The sequence below is a fragment of the Microcaecilia unicolor genome, chromosome 3 (assembly GCF_901765095.1).
Source record: "Microcaecilia unicolor chromosome 3, aMicUni1.1, whole genome shotgun sequence".
NCBI classification, from domain to species: domain Eukaryota; kingdom Metazoa; phylum Chordata; class Amphibia; order Gymnophiona; family Siphonopidae; genus Microcaecilia; species Microcaecilia unicolor.
This window is the reverse complement of record NC_044033.1, coordinates 296,556,717-296,571,629: the sequence shown is the minus strand read 5'-3', so window position 1 is coordinate 296,571,629 and position 14,913 is coordinate 296,556,717. Positions and strand designations below refer to the sequence as shown.

Genomic DNA, 14,913 nt, shown 5'->3' with positions numbered 1-14,913 from the left:
ATTTTAAAACAGAGGAACACTTAACTGTCAGCCAACTGTGTGGCTTTTTTAGGTTTGTGGGGTTTTTTCTTTTGTTTTGTGCAGAGGAGTATCCATTTCCTCCTTGAGTTTCTTTGCCACTGTTTGTCACTAAGCACACTTTCTTTTATATTCTTATGCTGTCTGCAGATTCCACCTAGCATTTATTGCCACTTTGTATTGGAGATTTGATTTTGAGCTGAAAGTGATTCACCTATGGCAATTTTTGGTGTTGGGTGGGGGAACCTGCATGATGATTTTTGTTTATTTCAGGTTCCAGTCAGAGGCCAAAACTGAACCTGAAGCCTCGCAGTGCACCAAAAGAGGAGGATTCATCATCAGGGTCATCACAGTCAAGCCGGGCTGCCTCCATCTTTGGAGGGGCCAAACCTGTAGACACAGCTGCCAGAGAGCGGGAGGTTGAGGAGCGGCTACAAAAGGAGCAGGAGAAGCTTCAGCGCCAACTAGAAGATGAAAAACCCAAACTAGAAAGGAAACCTAGAGAGAGGTGAGGTGGCAGTCTTTGAGGAACTAGAAAGATGGGGAGTTGTATTGGCTCTGACTAGGCACTAAACAAGAGAGTGTGTCACAGCATTGGCATATGTTGCTTTTAAGTAGGGATCAGAAGCAGGTTAACTGGTTCTGTAATTTTTTTTTTTAATTGTTTTCCTCTGCAGTACTTGTCCTATGGAGGATCTCTTACTGTGAATGGAGGGTGCAGTTCCATCTGTTGGGGGTTTTATGGGTGGGATTTTTAAAATTTGATTTTTGGCCTAGTAATTCTACCTTTCTTCCCCCCCCCCCCTCCCCCCATGCATCTGAATCAGAATTAGCTTTCATTCACAACTAGTTGAGGATTGTTTTCCTTATTTAATAAGCCCATCCTCCCATTGATCATAGTCTGATCTTTGCAACAATGGTTCTAAGGCTCCAGGCCAAGCACCAAAGGTCTTTTAAAACTCTGTGTGGTGAATTCTGAGCCCAGCTACCAGGGTCACTGTTAACATTAACCATGAACCTCACCCCCAGAGCACTGGACACTATCTCTGTATCATCCCCAGCTGAACTAGGGATCTTCCACAAGGTAGTACAAAACTGCCACTAGGCCAGCCCCTATCTGTCTTGTCTTTGTCATGGCACAATCTTAATAGTCCATAGATAATCCAAACTAACTTAAGACTAGTTGGCAGTGTGCTTGTTGCCATTCCCTTCTCAGTCTTACCATCAGGGGACCAGCACAGAATGGAGATCGTTCCTTGTAGCTTCAATAACTCCTGCTGACATTATGATTGTTACAGACATCCAAGCTGGCGCAGTGAAGAAAACCAGGAGCGGTCAAGGACAGGAAGCGAGTCCTCTCAGAGTGGGGGCACAGGTGCATCCAGCAGAAGTAAGAAAGTTTTTCAGTGGTCACTACATAGGAACTTTAACTTTCAGGGATGTCACTTGGCACCACAGATGATGGGCTTCTAAGTAGTTGGTGGCTTGACAATCATTACTGGAAGTATTGCATTTTCTTCCAAGGAGGCCAGAATAGTGATGCTTGGAGTGCTTGTTTTGTTGTCTCAGCTACAGGACACATGTTGTGTACAGGTTTGTGTTGGGAGGAAGATATGGGTGTTAAATTGATGGTTTATGCAGTTCTATTTTGAAACACCCGGTTTATAGGCCTGTAATGGAGGTGTTCAATGAAATGACTATGAAAGAGAGATGATGGTTGGAATAACAGTACAATGGCAAGGCCTAAGGGAGGGAAATAATAGAGATGATTGTGCAGTAGTGTAGGGCAGATTAGACTTAATTGAAATTTTTGTTATTAAGGAAATCCTGACTGAAATATTTGCTTACAAAATTTTCTATTAAGATTGTGACCAGAAATGAGAATTTTTTTTCTCATTGTAATATATATTTTTCTTTTATATGCCTTTGCAATAGCTCTTATTTTATTTGAAATAGTAGGTTTAGCCTGTTCTAGGCTTCCAGCACAGTACTTTGATTCACAACTACCCTACAAAGTTTTCCCCTATTTTATATCACCTTTCATCACCTTCCAATTTAGTGACGATGTAATAAATTTTATTAGATTTTAAGGGTAACAAACATCCAAATTCAATACAAAATAACAATGTTTTATAACTTCCATTCCATAAGAGAAACTGTGTGATAACAGTTTTGTAACAGTCCTTGGCACAGGGTCATTAACCTTTTGGAACCCACATTGGTCCTGAATTCTGGCTAGGGATCCCACTGTACAATGGACTCTGTCCCTTAAGGGATGTGAACACTGCCTTTATAGCATCCCTAACTCCACAACTTAGGAAGTGGAAGTCCTGAATGGGAATCAAACCCAGGCCCTCCAGCACATACCAGTTCAGAGCACTGTTACAGAGTGACAAAAGCTGGACCAGTTTGCCCTTCTCAGTACTTTTGATTTCTCTGTATTTTGGCTACATTGTTCTTTGTTCATATAATGTATAAACTTGCAGTACTTATTCTAGCCATCTATTGGAGCAACGATAGGTTTCCTCTTATCTTCTTCAGACTGTGTGTCTGAAGCAGCCAACTGGTGGTGGTATTAACCAAAACAATGACAACTCAAAGCATGATTGGGATAGATAGGTGGTGATTAGAATGAGGGAGGAAAGTGACCAGAGCTTGAAGTAGGTTCTGTACTGACACATAGGTAGAGGGCAGCAAGACAAGCAAAAAGCTTTATAGCTGTTACTGTACAAAAAATATCTGCTCACAGAATACCTTGTATGCCATAGGCTCTAGAAGGAGAGAGAGTGAAAAGTCTGTGGAGAATGAAGTCTTTGGCAAAGATGAAGAGCTCCCATCTCCGAGCACTAAGGCTCCCAAAGCGGAATCGCAGCTCCCCCTGAAGGTGATGCCAGCTCCTCCTCCAAAGGAAAATGCCTGGGTTAAGCGCAGCACGACAGCCCCCACTTCGCGATCGCTGAGCTCAGACTCTGAGCAGCGGTAAGTGGCAATGAAACTGCTCAGTCAGAAAATGTTTGTCTTCCTCTGACTTAAAACAAAAGTACTTAAATAGCCAATAGACTGTTTCTGGATTCTGTTTCCTTTTTCTTCCTAGTTCTAAATGCAGTTTTTCTGATAATTCTTGAATAAATAGATTGCCGCTTTTTTATAATGGTAATCCCGTTATATATTTATGCTGTTCTAGTAAAAAAAAAAGGCCCGTTTCTGACACACATGAAACGGGCGCTAGCAAGGTTTTCCTCGGAGTGTATATGTTTGAGAGAGTGTATGTGAGAGTGACTGTGTGAGAGAGAGAGAGTGAATGTGCGAGAGTGTGTGAGAGAGAGAGAGTGAGTCTGGGTGCAAGTGTGTCTGTGAGAGAGCATGTGTGTGAGAATGAGAGTGTGTGCAAGTGCGTATGTGAGACAGTGTGAGAGAGAGAGAGTGTGTTTCACGCAGATACAGTGTGTGCGCGAGAGAGAGTGTGTGTGAGACTGAGTGTATGAGACCAAGAGAGTGTGTGAGTGACTGTGTGACACATAGAGAGTGAATGTGATACAGTGCGAGACATAGTGTGTGTGAGAGTGAGAGAAAGACATTGACTGTGAGAGAGAGAGTGTGTGTGAGAGTGAGATACCTCCTCCCTCTCTCTGGTGTCCCCCCCCCCCCCCCCCCCCCCCCCCCCCCCCCCCCTCTCTCTCTGGTGTCTGAGCGTTACTGTGCAGGACGCTGAGCTCTGGCTGTGCTTCAAGGAATTGACCAATCCTATTTAATAGAATGCACCTCCAACATTCTGAAGCCGAGAAGCCTCATGTGGTTGGTCACTTCTGCTTTTGACGAACCCGGAAGTACGTGATGTCAATTCAGGAGATGGATACAGAGAGCAGGAATGCCTCAGCCATGCAGTCAGCTTCAGAATGTTGGAGGTGCGTTTTATTATATAGGATTCGTACTGTACTGTATATATGTATGTGATGCTTCTTTAGAATGCAGATGAAAGAATCACCCTACTTTAGATTCATTAGTGTGAATGTGTACCTGAGCAGTGTCTTCAAATGAAATGTCAAAATAATTAGTGTGAATCTTGATTTTTTTTGTGTGTGTGTGACCCCAGTTTTTTCTTTGTGATATTGCTGTGTTAAATACCTGAAAATACAACTTTATTTTTCAGTGGCACTGAAAGTAGAGGAGGGACAGGACAGACTGAAGAATCACGTAATACTTCAAGAAGAAGTAAGACCATGAATTCCTGTGTGTCAGAACTATATTAGATAAGAAAGGGGAGGGTCAATGAGAGGAGGCATTCCAAAGCATGTAGAGTATAGCATCTGGTTTGGGAGGTGCACATAGTCTAGCAGTTCTCTAGAGAGGAGATAGGAAGAAATACACGATGATAACCTGAGTATGACACTATATAGTATGAAGAACCTGTTCTCTGAGGACAAGCAGGCCATTATATTCTCACAGCTGGGTGATGTCATGGAGCCCGGTGCAAACACAGACTAGCAAGATTAACTTAAAACTTTCTAACAGCATCCCGCCGCAAATGTGCTGGTGCCTTCCCACTTGACATGCGGATTCCTCAGTCTTCATTTTTCCATGGAGTAGGGAGAACGCGTTATTGTGTTCTCCTTTCAGTGCGTATTTTGCAGTGCTTTCCCTTGCACATATTTTTGTTCTTTTTTGATTTTTGATTTTTTCTTTATTTTATTTTGTTTCCCTTTAATTTTATTCTCCGAGGACAAGCAGGCTGCTTGTTCTCACTGATAGGGTGACGTCGTCGGCAGCCCCAGAACCGGAATTCTCCATAGCAGCAAAGAGTTTGCTAGTCTCGCGCTCCCGTGGGCACCGCGCTTGCGCGACCATCTTCCTGCCCGAACGCGAGCGTGCTCCTCAGTCTTGTTTTTTCCGCGGCTCGGGACACTGCTTCGCTGCTGTTCTGTGCCCCAGAGACCCCTTGCTGCGGTTCTTCAGACTCCCGTGAGGTTTTTTCGCCGATTTTCGTCCCCTTTTCGCGAACTTTTTTTTTTTTTTTTTTTTTTTTTTTTTTAAACAAAAAAAGAGAGTTTAGTTTCTCCTTTATTTTTCTAGAGTTCCTGTAGGTTTTCTTTCTTTTTCTTCAGCGGCCATTTTAGGCCGCCCCTGCGGGACCCTCTTTTTTTCTTCGTCTTTGGTGTCATTTTTTTCCGACACCATCGCATTCGACCCCGCCGGCGTGATTTTTCCGCCCGTGTCCGCGAAGCCTACCAGCGGCTTTAAAACGTGCACGTTGTTCAACCGGATAATCTCGCTCACTGATAGTCATGTTTCGTGTCTTCAGTGTTTGGGAGCTGGTCATCGTCCCAACGCCTGTACTTTGTGCCTCCAATTGAAAAAGAGGACTCAGGCGGTGAGATTGGCTCAGTGGAACATTTTGTTCGGAGCCAGGTCTGGTCCTTCGGTATCGACGGAGTCAGCGGTATCGAGGTCATCGCCGGTATCGATGTCCGGAGTGCAGGTAAGGGCTGTCCACAGGTCCCATGCTGGTGGCAGTGAGCCATCGAGCGGGTCTCCACCTGTCTCGAGGAATCCTGTTCTACAGGGCCCCCCGGGATCGACCTTCTTCGGACCCGGCCCTGAGGAGGCGTGTGGATTCCACGTCTTTCTCTTTGGTACCGGAGGGGTACCGTTGGCGTGCTTCGGGCGAAGGCTAAGAAGCATCGCCATCGGTCACCTTCCCGCCACGGTACCGAGAGCTCCGGGACGCCAAGGACTTCGGCACCCGAAAAGCGCCAACGCCGGGAGGATCGCTCGCCCTCCATTTAGGAGGTGTCGGTGTGCTCTACCCAGGACAGCCCGGTACCGCCTCCGAGCCCCAGACAGGTTCTGTCATCGTCACCTGTACCGGCTCCTTTGCCTTTCTCTACAACTACTCTGAACGAGAGCCTCCAGGCCATACTGCCAGAGATTCTGGGAGAGCTGTTGCGACCATCTCCGATACCTTCGGTGCTTGCGCTGTCGGTACCGTATGGTCCGGTACCGCAGGTGCTTGCGCTGTCGGTACCGTTGAGGGAGGCAGCGGTTGGCTCATTGCCCGTGGTGAGGTCTCCGTCTTGGTACCAGTATCGGCCATCACCCATGTTGACTCCCCGCCGACGTCGCTGGAGGAAGCTTCGTCGCCTGCAGCTCGGGGGGTCTTCCTCTCGACACCGCCACGAAGGACATCATTCCTCGGCATCGAGACGGGCCCGGCTTCGGACCGAGGTTCAGCAACTCATGTCCTATACCGGTGGAGAGGACTCGTGGGAAGCGGAGGCGGAAACCAGGTATTTCTCGGATGAGGGGTCCTGTGGGTCTGCCTTCCGATCCTACTCCCTCACCTGAGAGGAAGCTTTCTCCTCCGGAGAGTCTTTCCTTCTCTTCATTTGTCCAGGAAATGTCTACGGCCATTCCCTTCCCTGTGGAGACGGTGGATGAGCCCAGGGCTGAGATGTTCGAGGTCCTGGACTATCCATCTCCACCTAAGGAATCCACCACAGTTCCTCTTCATAATGTCCTTAGACAGACATTGTTGACGAACTGGGTGAAGCCATTAACTACTCCCCACATTCCCAAGAAAATTGAGTCCCAGTACCGAATCCACGGGGACCCAGAGTTATTTATTTATTTATTTATTGCATTTGTATCCCACATTTTCCCACCTATTTGCAGGCTCAATGTGGCTTACAGAGTTTTGTTATGACATAGTCATTCCAGGATATCAGATACAATTAGTAATATACAGAGATTAAGAAAGGGAAGAAAGAAGAAAGGTGTTGGGCAGGATAGTATAGATGGTGGATTTTAATAACTGAGTGGGTTGGTGAGGTAGTTTTGTAAGGCTATGGGTTCTCTTTGTAGGCCTTATTGAAGAGATGTGTCTTCAAAGATTTGCGAAAGTTAGTTATTTCGTCAGTGGTTCTCAGGGCTGTAGGTAATGCATTCCACAACTGCGTGCTCGTGTAAGAGAAGGTGGTGGCGTTAATGAAGACCCAATTGCCTCATGACTGGAGTGGTGGATTTGGCCCTTAAGAAGGCCAAGAGTTCTAGGGATTATGCCTCGGCGCCCCCTGGGCATGAGTCTAGAACTATGGATTCATTTGGGCGGAAGGCCTACCATTCTGCTATGCTCGTGTCCAGAATTCAGTCTTACCAGCTCTACACGAGCATTCACATGCGGAATAATGTGCGGCAGTTGGCGGACTTGGTGGACAAGCTCCCTTCTGAGCAAGCCAAGCCATTTCAGGAGGTGGTCAGGCAGCTGAAGGCGTGTCGTAAATTCCTGTCCAGGGGTGCTTACGATACTTTTGATGTTGCATCCAGGGCCTCTGCTCAGGGTATAGTGATGCATAGGCTCTCATGGCTGCGTGCCACTGACCTAGACAGTAGAGTCCAGAAGCGAGTGGTGGGTGCGCCTTGCCAGAGGGATAATATTTTTGGTGAGAAGGTCGAACAGGTGGTAGAAACACCTCCACCAGCGGGATACCGCTTTCGACAAGCTCTCCCACCGGGCGCCTTCAGCATCTACCTCAATTGGTAGACGATTTTTGGGGGGAAGGAGGAATGCTTCCTACACTTTTAATAAGCGCAGGTACAATCCACCTTCTCGACAGCCGGCTTAGGCTAAACCCCAGTGCGCTCGTTCTCATCAACAGCGTGCGCCTCAGCAGGCCCCTGCAGCTCCCCAGCAAAAGCAAGGGGCGGGCTTTTGACTGGCTCCAGTTGAGCATAGCCGACATCGAAGTGTCCATGCCGGACGATCTGCCGGTCGGAGGGAGGTTAAAATTTTTTCACCAAAGGTGGCCTCTCATAACCTCCAACCAGTGGGTTCTGCAAATAGTCCGGTTAGAATACGCCCTCAATTTGATCTCAAAACCTCCGAATTGCTCACCGGGAGCGCAGTCCTTCAGCTTCCAACACAAGCAGGTACTTGCAGAGGAACTCGCCCTTCTCAGCGCCAATGCGGTCAAGCCCGTGCCACCGGGGCAAGAAGGGCTGGGATTCTATTCCAGGTACTTCCTTGGGGAGGGATCAGAAGGTACCCCATAAGACAACTCCTCTGAGAAATAATGAGGGTCATTGAGTGTCACGTATACACAGCTTGAACAGGGTTTGTGAGCCCTTGGGCCACTGCCGAGGAGCGGCAGTGGCAGGCAAAACCACCCCACACCGGAGACTAGGCAGAACAAGACTGGACCCCAGACTGGAGTTGCAGCAGAGGCAAACAAGCAGGACTAAAGCAGAGCAGGTACCCTTAAACTTCACCTACACCTGGCTTCAGGTGGCCGGCAGGACTTACTGGGCAAAGCAGGACTGGATACCCATTAGGCTAAACCAGGACTGAGGGTCAGAGGGGAAAGGAACAAACAGGGGCAGCAGGGCAAGGAAGGGAAAGCTAAAGGGCAGGACTGAAAGCTGCGAGCAGCCACTGAAACAGGGAACAAACACAGCTAGACAGGAGACTGAACTGAAGGCTGCAGGCAGCCACTAAAGCAGAGAACAAACACAGATAAACCCAGAACTAGGCAAAGACATACAAACAAGACACAAGACTGGGAAACAAGCAATACAGTAAGCAAGCAATACCCTAAACTAAACATAGACTAACTAGAACAGGCAAGCCTTCAGGCAAGAACTAGAGCAAGGAAACAAACTCAGGCTGAAGTGCAAAAGCACCAACATACCAGGGCCTTAGACGCATGCAAAGGCAGAGAGTATCAAAATGGCTAATAAGCCCAGCAGCACCTGGAGCTCAGCTGCAACAATCACCAGGCAGGTATGGGTGCTGTGCAGGGCCAAACAAGACAGACAAGTCTGGCAGCCTGGAAAATCCGGACCAGACTGGGCTGAAATCTGGAACGGGTGACAGCACACAGACAATCTAATGCAGCCAGCACACAGAGACAGAACTAACTCACAAAGGGCAGACAAAAGCCAGCTCAGAAGCAGACCACAGGAAATAAGGTGAGTCTGAGAGGGGTCACGGCCACAGACGTGCCATCGAGTCCCATGAACAGTCCCTTTCAGACTCCTCACTGTATTCAGGCTGAGTGAGTCTGTGCCTGCCTCAGCTCATTGGAACCATGTCCATGCCCCGAAGAGCGCTGAGGTACAGCTCTACCCTCAAACTCTGGGGGAAGCTTCGTCCTCCAATGTTGAGAGAGGTACTGTATGTCTCACTGTCGACACCCTTCGAGGTGCTGACATCAAGGATCTCTGCACAGGCATGGATAGAGCCTCAGGAAGAATCTGTGGCTGATCTGCATCTGGCACAAGCACACTTGATGCCTGAACAGTTTGCAGCTGCAGCATCTGTGCTAGCTCCTCCATGAGCATGACTCGGAACCGCTCATCAAAGGTAGAAATCAGCAAAGGCAGGGGAGCTGGGAGAGAGCAGCCTGAGAAGGCATTGGTGCCAAGCTGGTAGCAGGGACCTAGCTTCCCAGAGACTTGCATACGGGCACCTCTTCCAAAGAGAGGGAGCGCTCCTCTGGTACTGGTGATGCCGATGCCCCAGTGCTCCCAGCACTGTGTGTCAATAAGGACTGATGCTTACACTTCTTAGGCTTCCCTCGATGCTCAGCATCGTGGTCCTTTGGTACTGATCAGGACAATGTCGAACTCGTACATGATCAAAGTGTTGGGTCCGACGCTGACTCGTCCTGGGGCCTACTCTCAGAGCCCGATGTCAAGAGAGGTGGAGACCATCTTGAGGCCGGTGCACTCCCAGTTGATGTTAAAGTCTTCCAGTGAAGATGTCAATGCATCGGTCTGAGGAGCCAAAAAGTCTCTCCTATTGGACATGCAGAATCCTCAACTGCATTTTCAAAGAGAGAAAACAAGAGGTAGGCTCACGGTTATGCCCAAAGCACCCGATGCATACAAGTGCGGGTCCGTCACAGAAATCACCCAATTACACTGGGCGCAAATTTTGAAGCCACTGGGGGTCTTCTGGGACACAGAGAAAAGAATCACAGCCAAATTAAACCTTGAGAGCCAAAAAAAAAAAGTAAAGTGAAAGCTACATACCTGTAGAAGGCATTCTCAGAGGACAGCAGGCTGATTGTTCTCACTGATAGGGTGACGTCGTCGGCAGCCCCAGAACTGGAATTCTCCCTAGCAACAAAGAGTTTGCTAGCCTCGAGCTCCCATGTGCACCGCGCATGCGCGACCATTTTCCCGCCCGAACGCGAGCGTGCTCCTCAGTCCAGTAAAAAGCAAAGAAAGGGAAGACACAACTCCTAAGGGGAGGTGGGCGGGATTGTGAGAACAATCAGCCTGCTGTCCTCAGAGAATACCTTCTACAGGTATGTAGCTTTTGCTTTCTGCGAGGACAAGCAGCCTGCTTGTTCTCACTGATGGGGTATCCCTAGCCCCCAGGCTCACTCAAAACAATGAACACTGGTCAATTGGACCTCGCAACGGCGAGGACATAACTGAGATTGACCTAACTTATTCAACTAACTGAGAGTGCAGCCTGGAACAGAATAAAAATGGGCCTAGGGGATAAGGAGTTGGATTCTAAACCCCAAACAGATTCTGCAGCACCGACTGCTCACAAACCCTGTTCAAGCTGTGTATACGTGACACTCAATGACCCTCATTATTTCTCAGAGGAGTTGTCTTATGGGGTACCTTCTGATCCCTCCCCATCTCGAGAGAGACGTAATTCTCCACCTGATGAGTTTTTCACTGGTTTTGTCAGGGAGATGGCTTTTACAATCCCATTTATGTTAGAAATGGAGGAAGAGCCCAGGGCAGAAATGTTAACTGTCCTGAACCATGAGATCCCTCCTAAGGGAAGGGGTCATGGTGCCATTGTGTCGTGTCTGGTATCCTGCTGTAGGCAGTAATGAGATGTGAATGTGTGGACAGATGACCATGTCGCAGCTTTGCAAATTTTCTCAATAGTGGCTGACTTCAAGTGGGCCACTGACGCAGCCATGGCTCGAACATTATGAGCCGTGACATGACCCTCAAGAGTCAGCCCAGCCTGGGCATAAGTGAAGGAAATGCAATCTGCTATCCAATTGGATATGGTGCGTTTCCCTACAGCCACTCCCCTCTTGTTGGGATCAAAAGAAACAAACATTTGGGCGGACGGTCTGTGGGGCTGTGTCCGCTCCAGATAGAAGGCCAATGCTCTCTTGCAGTCCAATGTGTGCAGTTGGATGTTCAGCAGGTATGAGGACGGGGAAAGAGTGTTGGCAAGACAATTGACTGGTTCAGATGGCCCCTAAGGGAAGGGGTCATGGTGCCATTGTACCTTATCCTTAAAGATGCTCTCATGAACTGGGAATTCCTCCTGTTGGTGCAGAGCACACCTAAGAAGGAAGATGCACAGTATTGTATCCAGAAGACTACTGAAACCTTCTGCTCAGTGTGCTGCTGCGGCTAGGAAAGCGAATAGAATGTTGGATATTATTAGGAAAGGTATGGAAAACAGGTGTAAGGATGTTATAATGCCGTTGTATCGCTCCATGGTGCGACCGCACCTTGAGTATTGTGTTCAATTCTGGTCGCCGCATCTCAAGAAAGATATAGTAGAATTGGAAAAGGTGCAGCGAAGGGCGACTAAAATGATAGCGGGGATGGGACGACTTCCCTATGAAGAAAGACTAAGGAGGCTAGGGCTTTTCAGCTTGGAGAAGAGACGGCTGAGGGGAGACATGATAGAGGTATATAAAATAATGAGTGAAGTGGAACTGGTGGATGTGAAGCGTCTGTTCACGCTTTCCAAAAATACTAGGACTAGGGGGCATGCGATGAAACTACAGTGTAGTAAATTTAAAACAAATCGGAGAAATTGTTTCTTCACCCAACACATAATTAAACTCTGGAATTCGTTGCCAGAGAACGTGGTGAAGGCGGTTAGCTCAGCAGAGTTTAAAAGGGGGTTAGACGGTTTCCTAAAGAACAAGTCCATAAACCACTACTAAATGGACTTGGGAAAAATCCACAATTCCATGAATAACATGTATAGAATGTTTGTATGTTTGGGAAGCTAACCGGTTGCCCTTGGCCTGGATTGGCCGCTGTCGTGGACAGGATGCTGGGCTTGATGGACCCTTGGTCTTTTCCCAGTGTGGCATTACTTATGTACTTATTGGAGAGGTTTCAACTGCCACACCACTCTCTGGTGGTGGAATCTGTCCTCAAACAAGCTAGGAGCTCCAGGACTCGTGCCTTGTTGCTCCTAGGAAAAGAGGCTCAGATACTGGACTCGTTTGGGAGGAAAATTTTAAAAGGCTTTGATGCTCATTGCCTGCATCCAGTCCTACCAGCTCTACATGAGCCTTTACTTGCAGTCTTTGGTCCGCAGTACACTAAGTTTATGGATACTCTCCTACAGGAGCAGGCCGCAGAGCTTCAATAGTTGGCCAGTAAGCAGCTGGAGTGTAAAAAGTAACAGGCCAGGGGCACATATGACTCTTTTTACATAGCGACCAGGCTCTCTGCCATGGGTGCGAGGATGCGCAGACTCTCATGGCTGTGTTTCTATGACCTAGAACCAGCACTTCAGGAGAGATTGGCGAATGTTTCTTGCCAAAGTGACAGTCTGTTTGGAGATAAGGTAGAAAAGGTTGCAGACCTCATAAAGAAACTTGCAGATACTATCCAAAACCTGTCTCGGCACCCTCCAGCTGCAACCCTCATGGAGATTTTCGAGTGGGCCTAGGCTGCAACCCTACTACTCTCAAAAGCATAGGTTTCCGCCGCTACTTTGTTCTGCCCAAAAGGCCCAGTGTTCTCACCCTCAGGAGTCCCATCCTCAGAAGCCCCAGCCAGTTCCCCAGTCAAAGCAAGGGGCAAGCTTTTTGACTGGTTCCAGGAGAGCATAGCTGCATTCAAAGTAACCATTTCGGACAGCTTACTGGTAGGGGGGAGGCTGAGTTTTTACCAACACAGGTGGCCCCATGTAACTTCCAACAGGTGGGTTCTTCCAATAGTCCATCTCAGTTACACCCTGAATTGGTGTCAAAGACCACCAAATTGCCCACCAAGAGCATCGTACATTGGCTCAGCACAAGTAGGTGCTTGTAGAGGAAATCTCTGCCCTTCTACAGGTCAATTCAGTTGATCCCATACCACCAAGAGAAGAAGGGAAGAGATTCTGTTAGGTGTTTTCCTTGTGCCCAAAAAGACGGGATTTTGTCCAATCGTAGACCTAGGAGCCCTGAACAAATTCCTGGTCAAAGAAAAGCTCAGGATGACTTCCTTGTGCGCCTTTTTTTTCATGATTCAGGAAAATGATTGACTATGCTCTCTGGATTTACAAGATATCTATACCCACATTTCAATACTTCTCAGTCACAGGAAGTATCCCAGATTCTGAATAGGGAAACACTACTACCAGTACTGCGTTCTGCCATTTGGTTGCACGTCAGCTTCCAGGGTATTCACCAAGTATCTAGTGATAGGTGCAGCATATTTGCGTAGACTGAGAGTATGTGTTTCCCTATCTAGACAATTGGCTGGTCAAGAGCACATCGCAGGAGGGGACGTCTGAGTCAGTGTTCCCAGCTATTCAGGGATTGGAGTTCCAAGGGTTCATCAAAAGCTGCCCCAAGTCCCACTTCCTCCCGGTCCAGCGATTGGAGTACATAGGAGCCCTGCTTGATACATTGCAAGCTCAGGCTTTTCTTCCACAAATGAGAAGAGTGCTGGTAAGGTCTCTGTTCTTGCAAGTCCAAAGCAGCAAGGAGGTCACATCTCGGCAAATGTTGAGATTGATGGGCCACATGGCCTTAACAGTGCATGACACTCCCTTGGCACATCGCCATTTGAGAGAGGCCCAGTGGACCTTAGCTTCCCAGTGGTCTCAGCCTGCAGGGAATCTAGCAGATGTAATCCACATTCCTCCAGCCTGTTCCCTGAGATGGAACAAGAAATGGAGGAACTAACTTTGAATTTGATGCCATGAAGTCCAGAAAGCTGTATTGATTATGCTATACCTAATACAGAATCACCAAAAAGAAACACACTCATTTGGCAGAAGAGGAGCACAGGAATCTAAACATCTGGATAACTTGACAAAAAAAAAAGAAAACTAAAGTTCTCCGAGGACAAGCAGGCTGCTTGTTCTCACATATGGGTCGGCGTCCACGGCTCCCCAGAAACGGCAAATTCTTGCAGAGCAAAAGTTAAAAAGTTTTGCCAGAGCCTTCTGGCACGCGAACCGCACGCACGACTTCCCACCCGTCACGTGAATGTTCTCGATCAGTTTTTTTTCTTGTCCGCAGTGAGGTGAAGAGGTTTTTCCCTGTTCGCTTCGCTGGCCCAAGAAAGAGAGTCTTTTGACGATTCGTTTATATTCGTTTTTTATCGCTATTCTTTTTTTTTTAACCCGGTATTTTGTCTTAGTTTTGGCCACTTTCTAAGTTTTCTTTCTTTTCGACCAGGCCGCGCGGTCAGGTTTTTCCCCTTTTGTGCCTTTACTTTTTTGGCACAATCGCGTCGTTTGATTTCACCGGAGCAGTTTTTCCTTCCATTTCATCGAAGACACCCAGCGGCTTCAAACGTTGTACTCGGTGCAACTGGACCATCTCCTGTACAGATACCCACGCTTGGTGTATCCAGTGCCTTGGGCCCGACCATAGCCCAGCCGCTTTCAGTCTGTGTCCGCATGAAGAAACGGACCCAAGCATCTCGAGAAGCCCAACAAGAGAAGCTTTGTGGAGCTCGGTCTGGTCCTTCAACATCGGTACCGAAGTCTGCGGCATCGACGTCTGGAGCGAAGGTAATGTCTGCGGAACCGACCAACTCATGCTGGGAGCAGTGAGGCACCGAGTGGGTCTACGCCTGTCTCGAGGCCTCCTGTAATGCAGGCCCCCCCAGGACAGACCCTCGTCTGACCCACGAGTGCCGGGAGCTCCGGGGCGTCGAGGGATTTGGCAC

General features: G+C 48.1%; 1 protein-coding gene across 2 annotated transcripts in view; it reads left to right on the top strand.

The window, feature by feature from the left end:
- The window catches only part of EIF4B (eukaryotic translation initiation factor 4B), a 296,204-nt gene that overhangs the window by 211,643 nt on the left and 69,648 nt on the right, over window positions 1–14,913 (top strand). For both annotated transcript variants that reach the window (XM_030198197.1, XM_030198198.1), the window contains exons 9-12: window positions 292–526; window positions 1,317–1,408; window positions 2,787–2,997; window positions 4,169–4,230. In XM_030198197.1, the coding sequence (XP_030054057.1) occupies window positions 292–526; window positions 1,317–1,408; window positions 2,787–2,997; window positions 4,169–4,230 (600 nt within the window). The remainder of the gene's footprint in view (window positions 1–291; window positions 527–1,316; window positions 1,409–2,786; window positions 2,998–4,168; window positions 4,231–14,913) is intronic.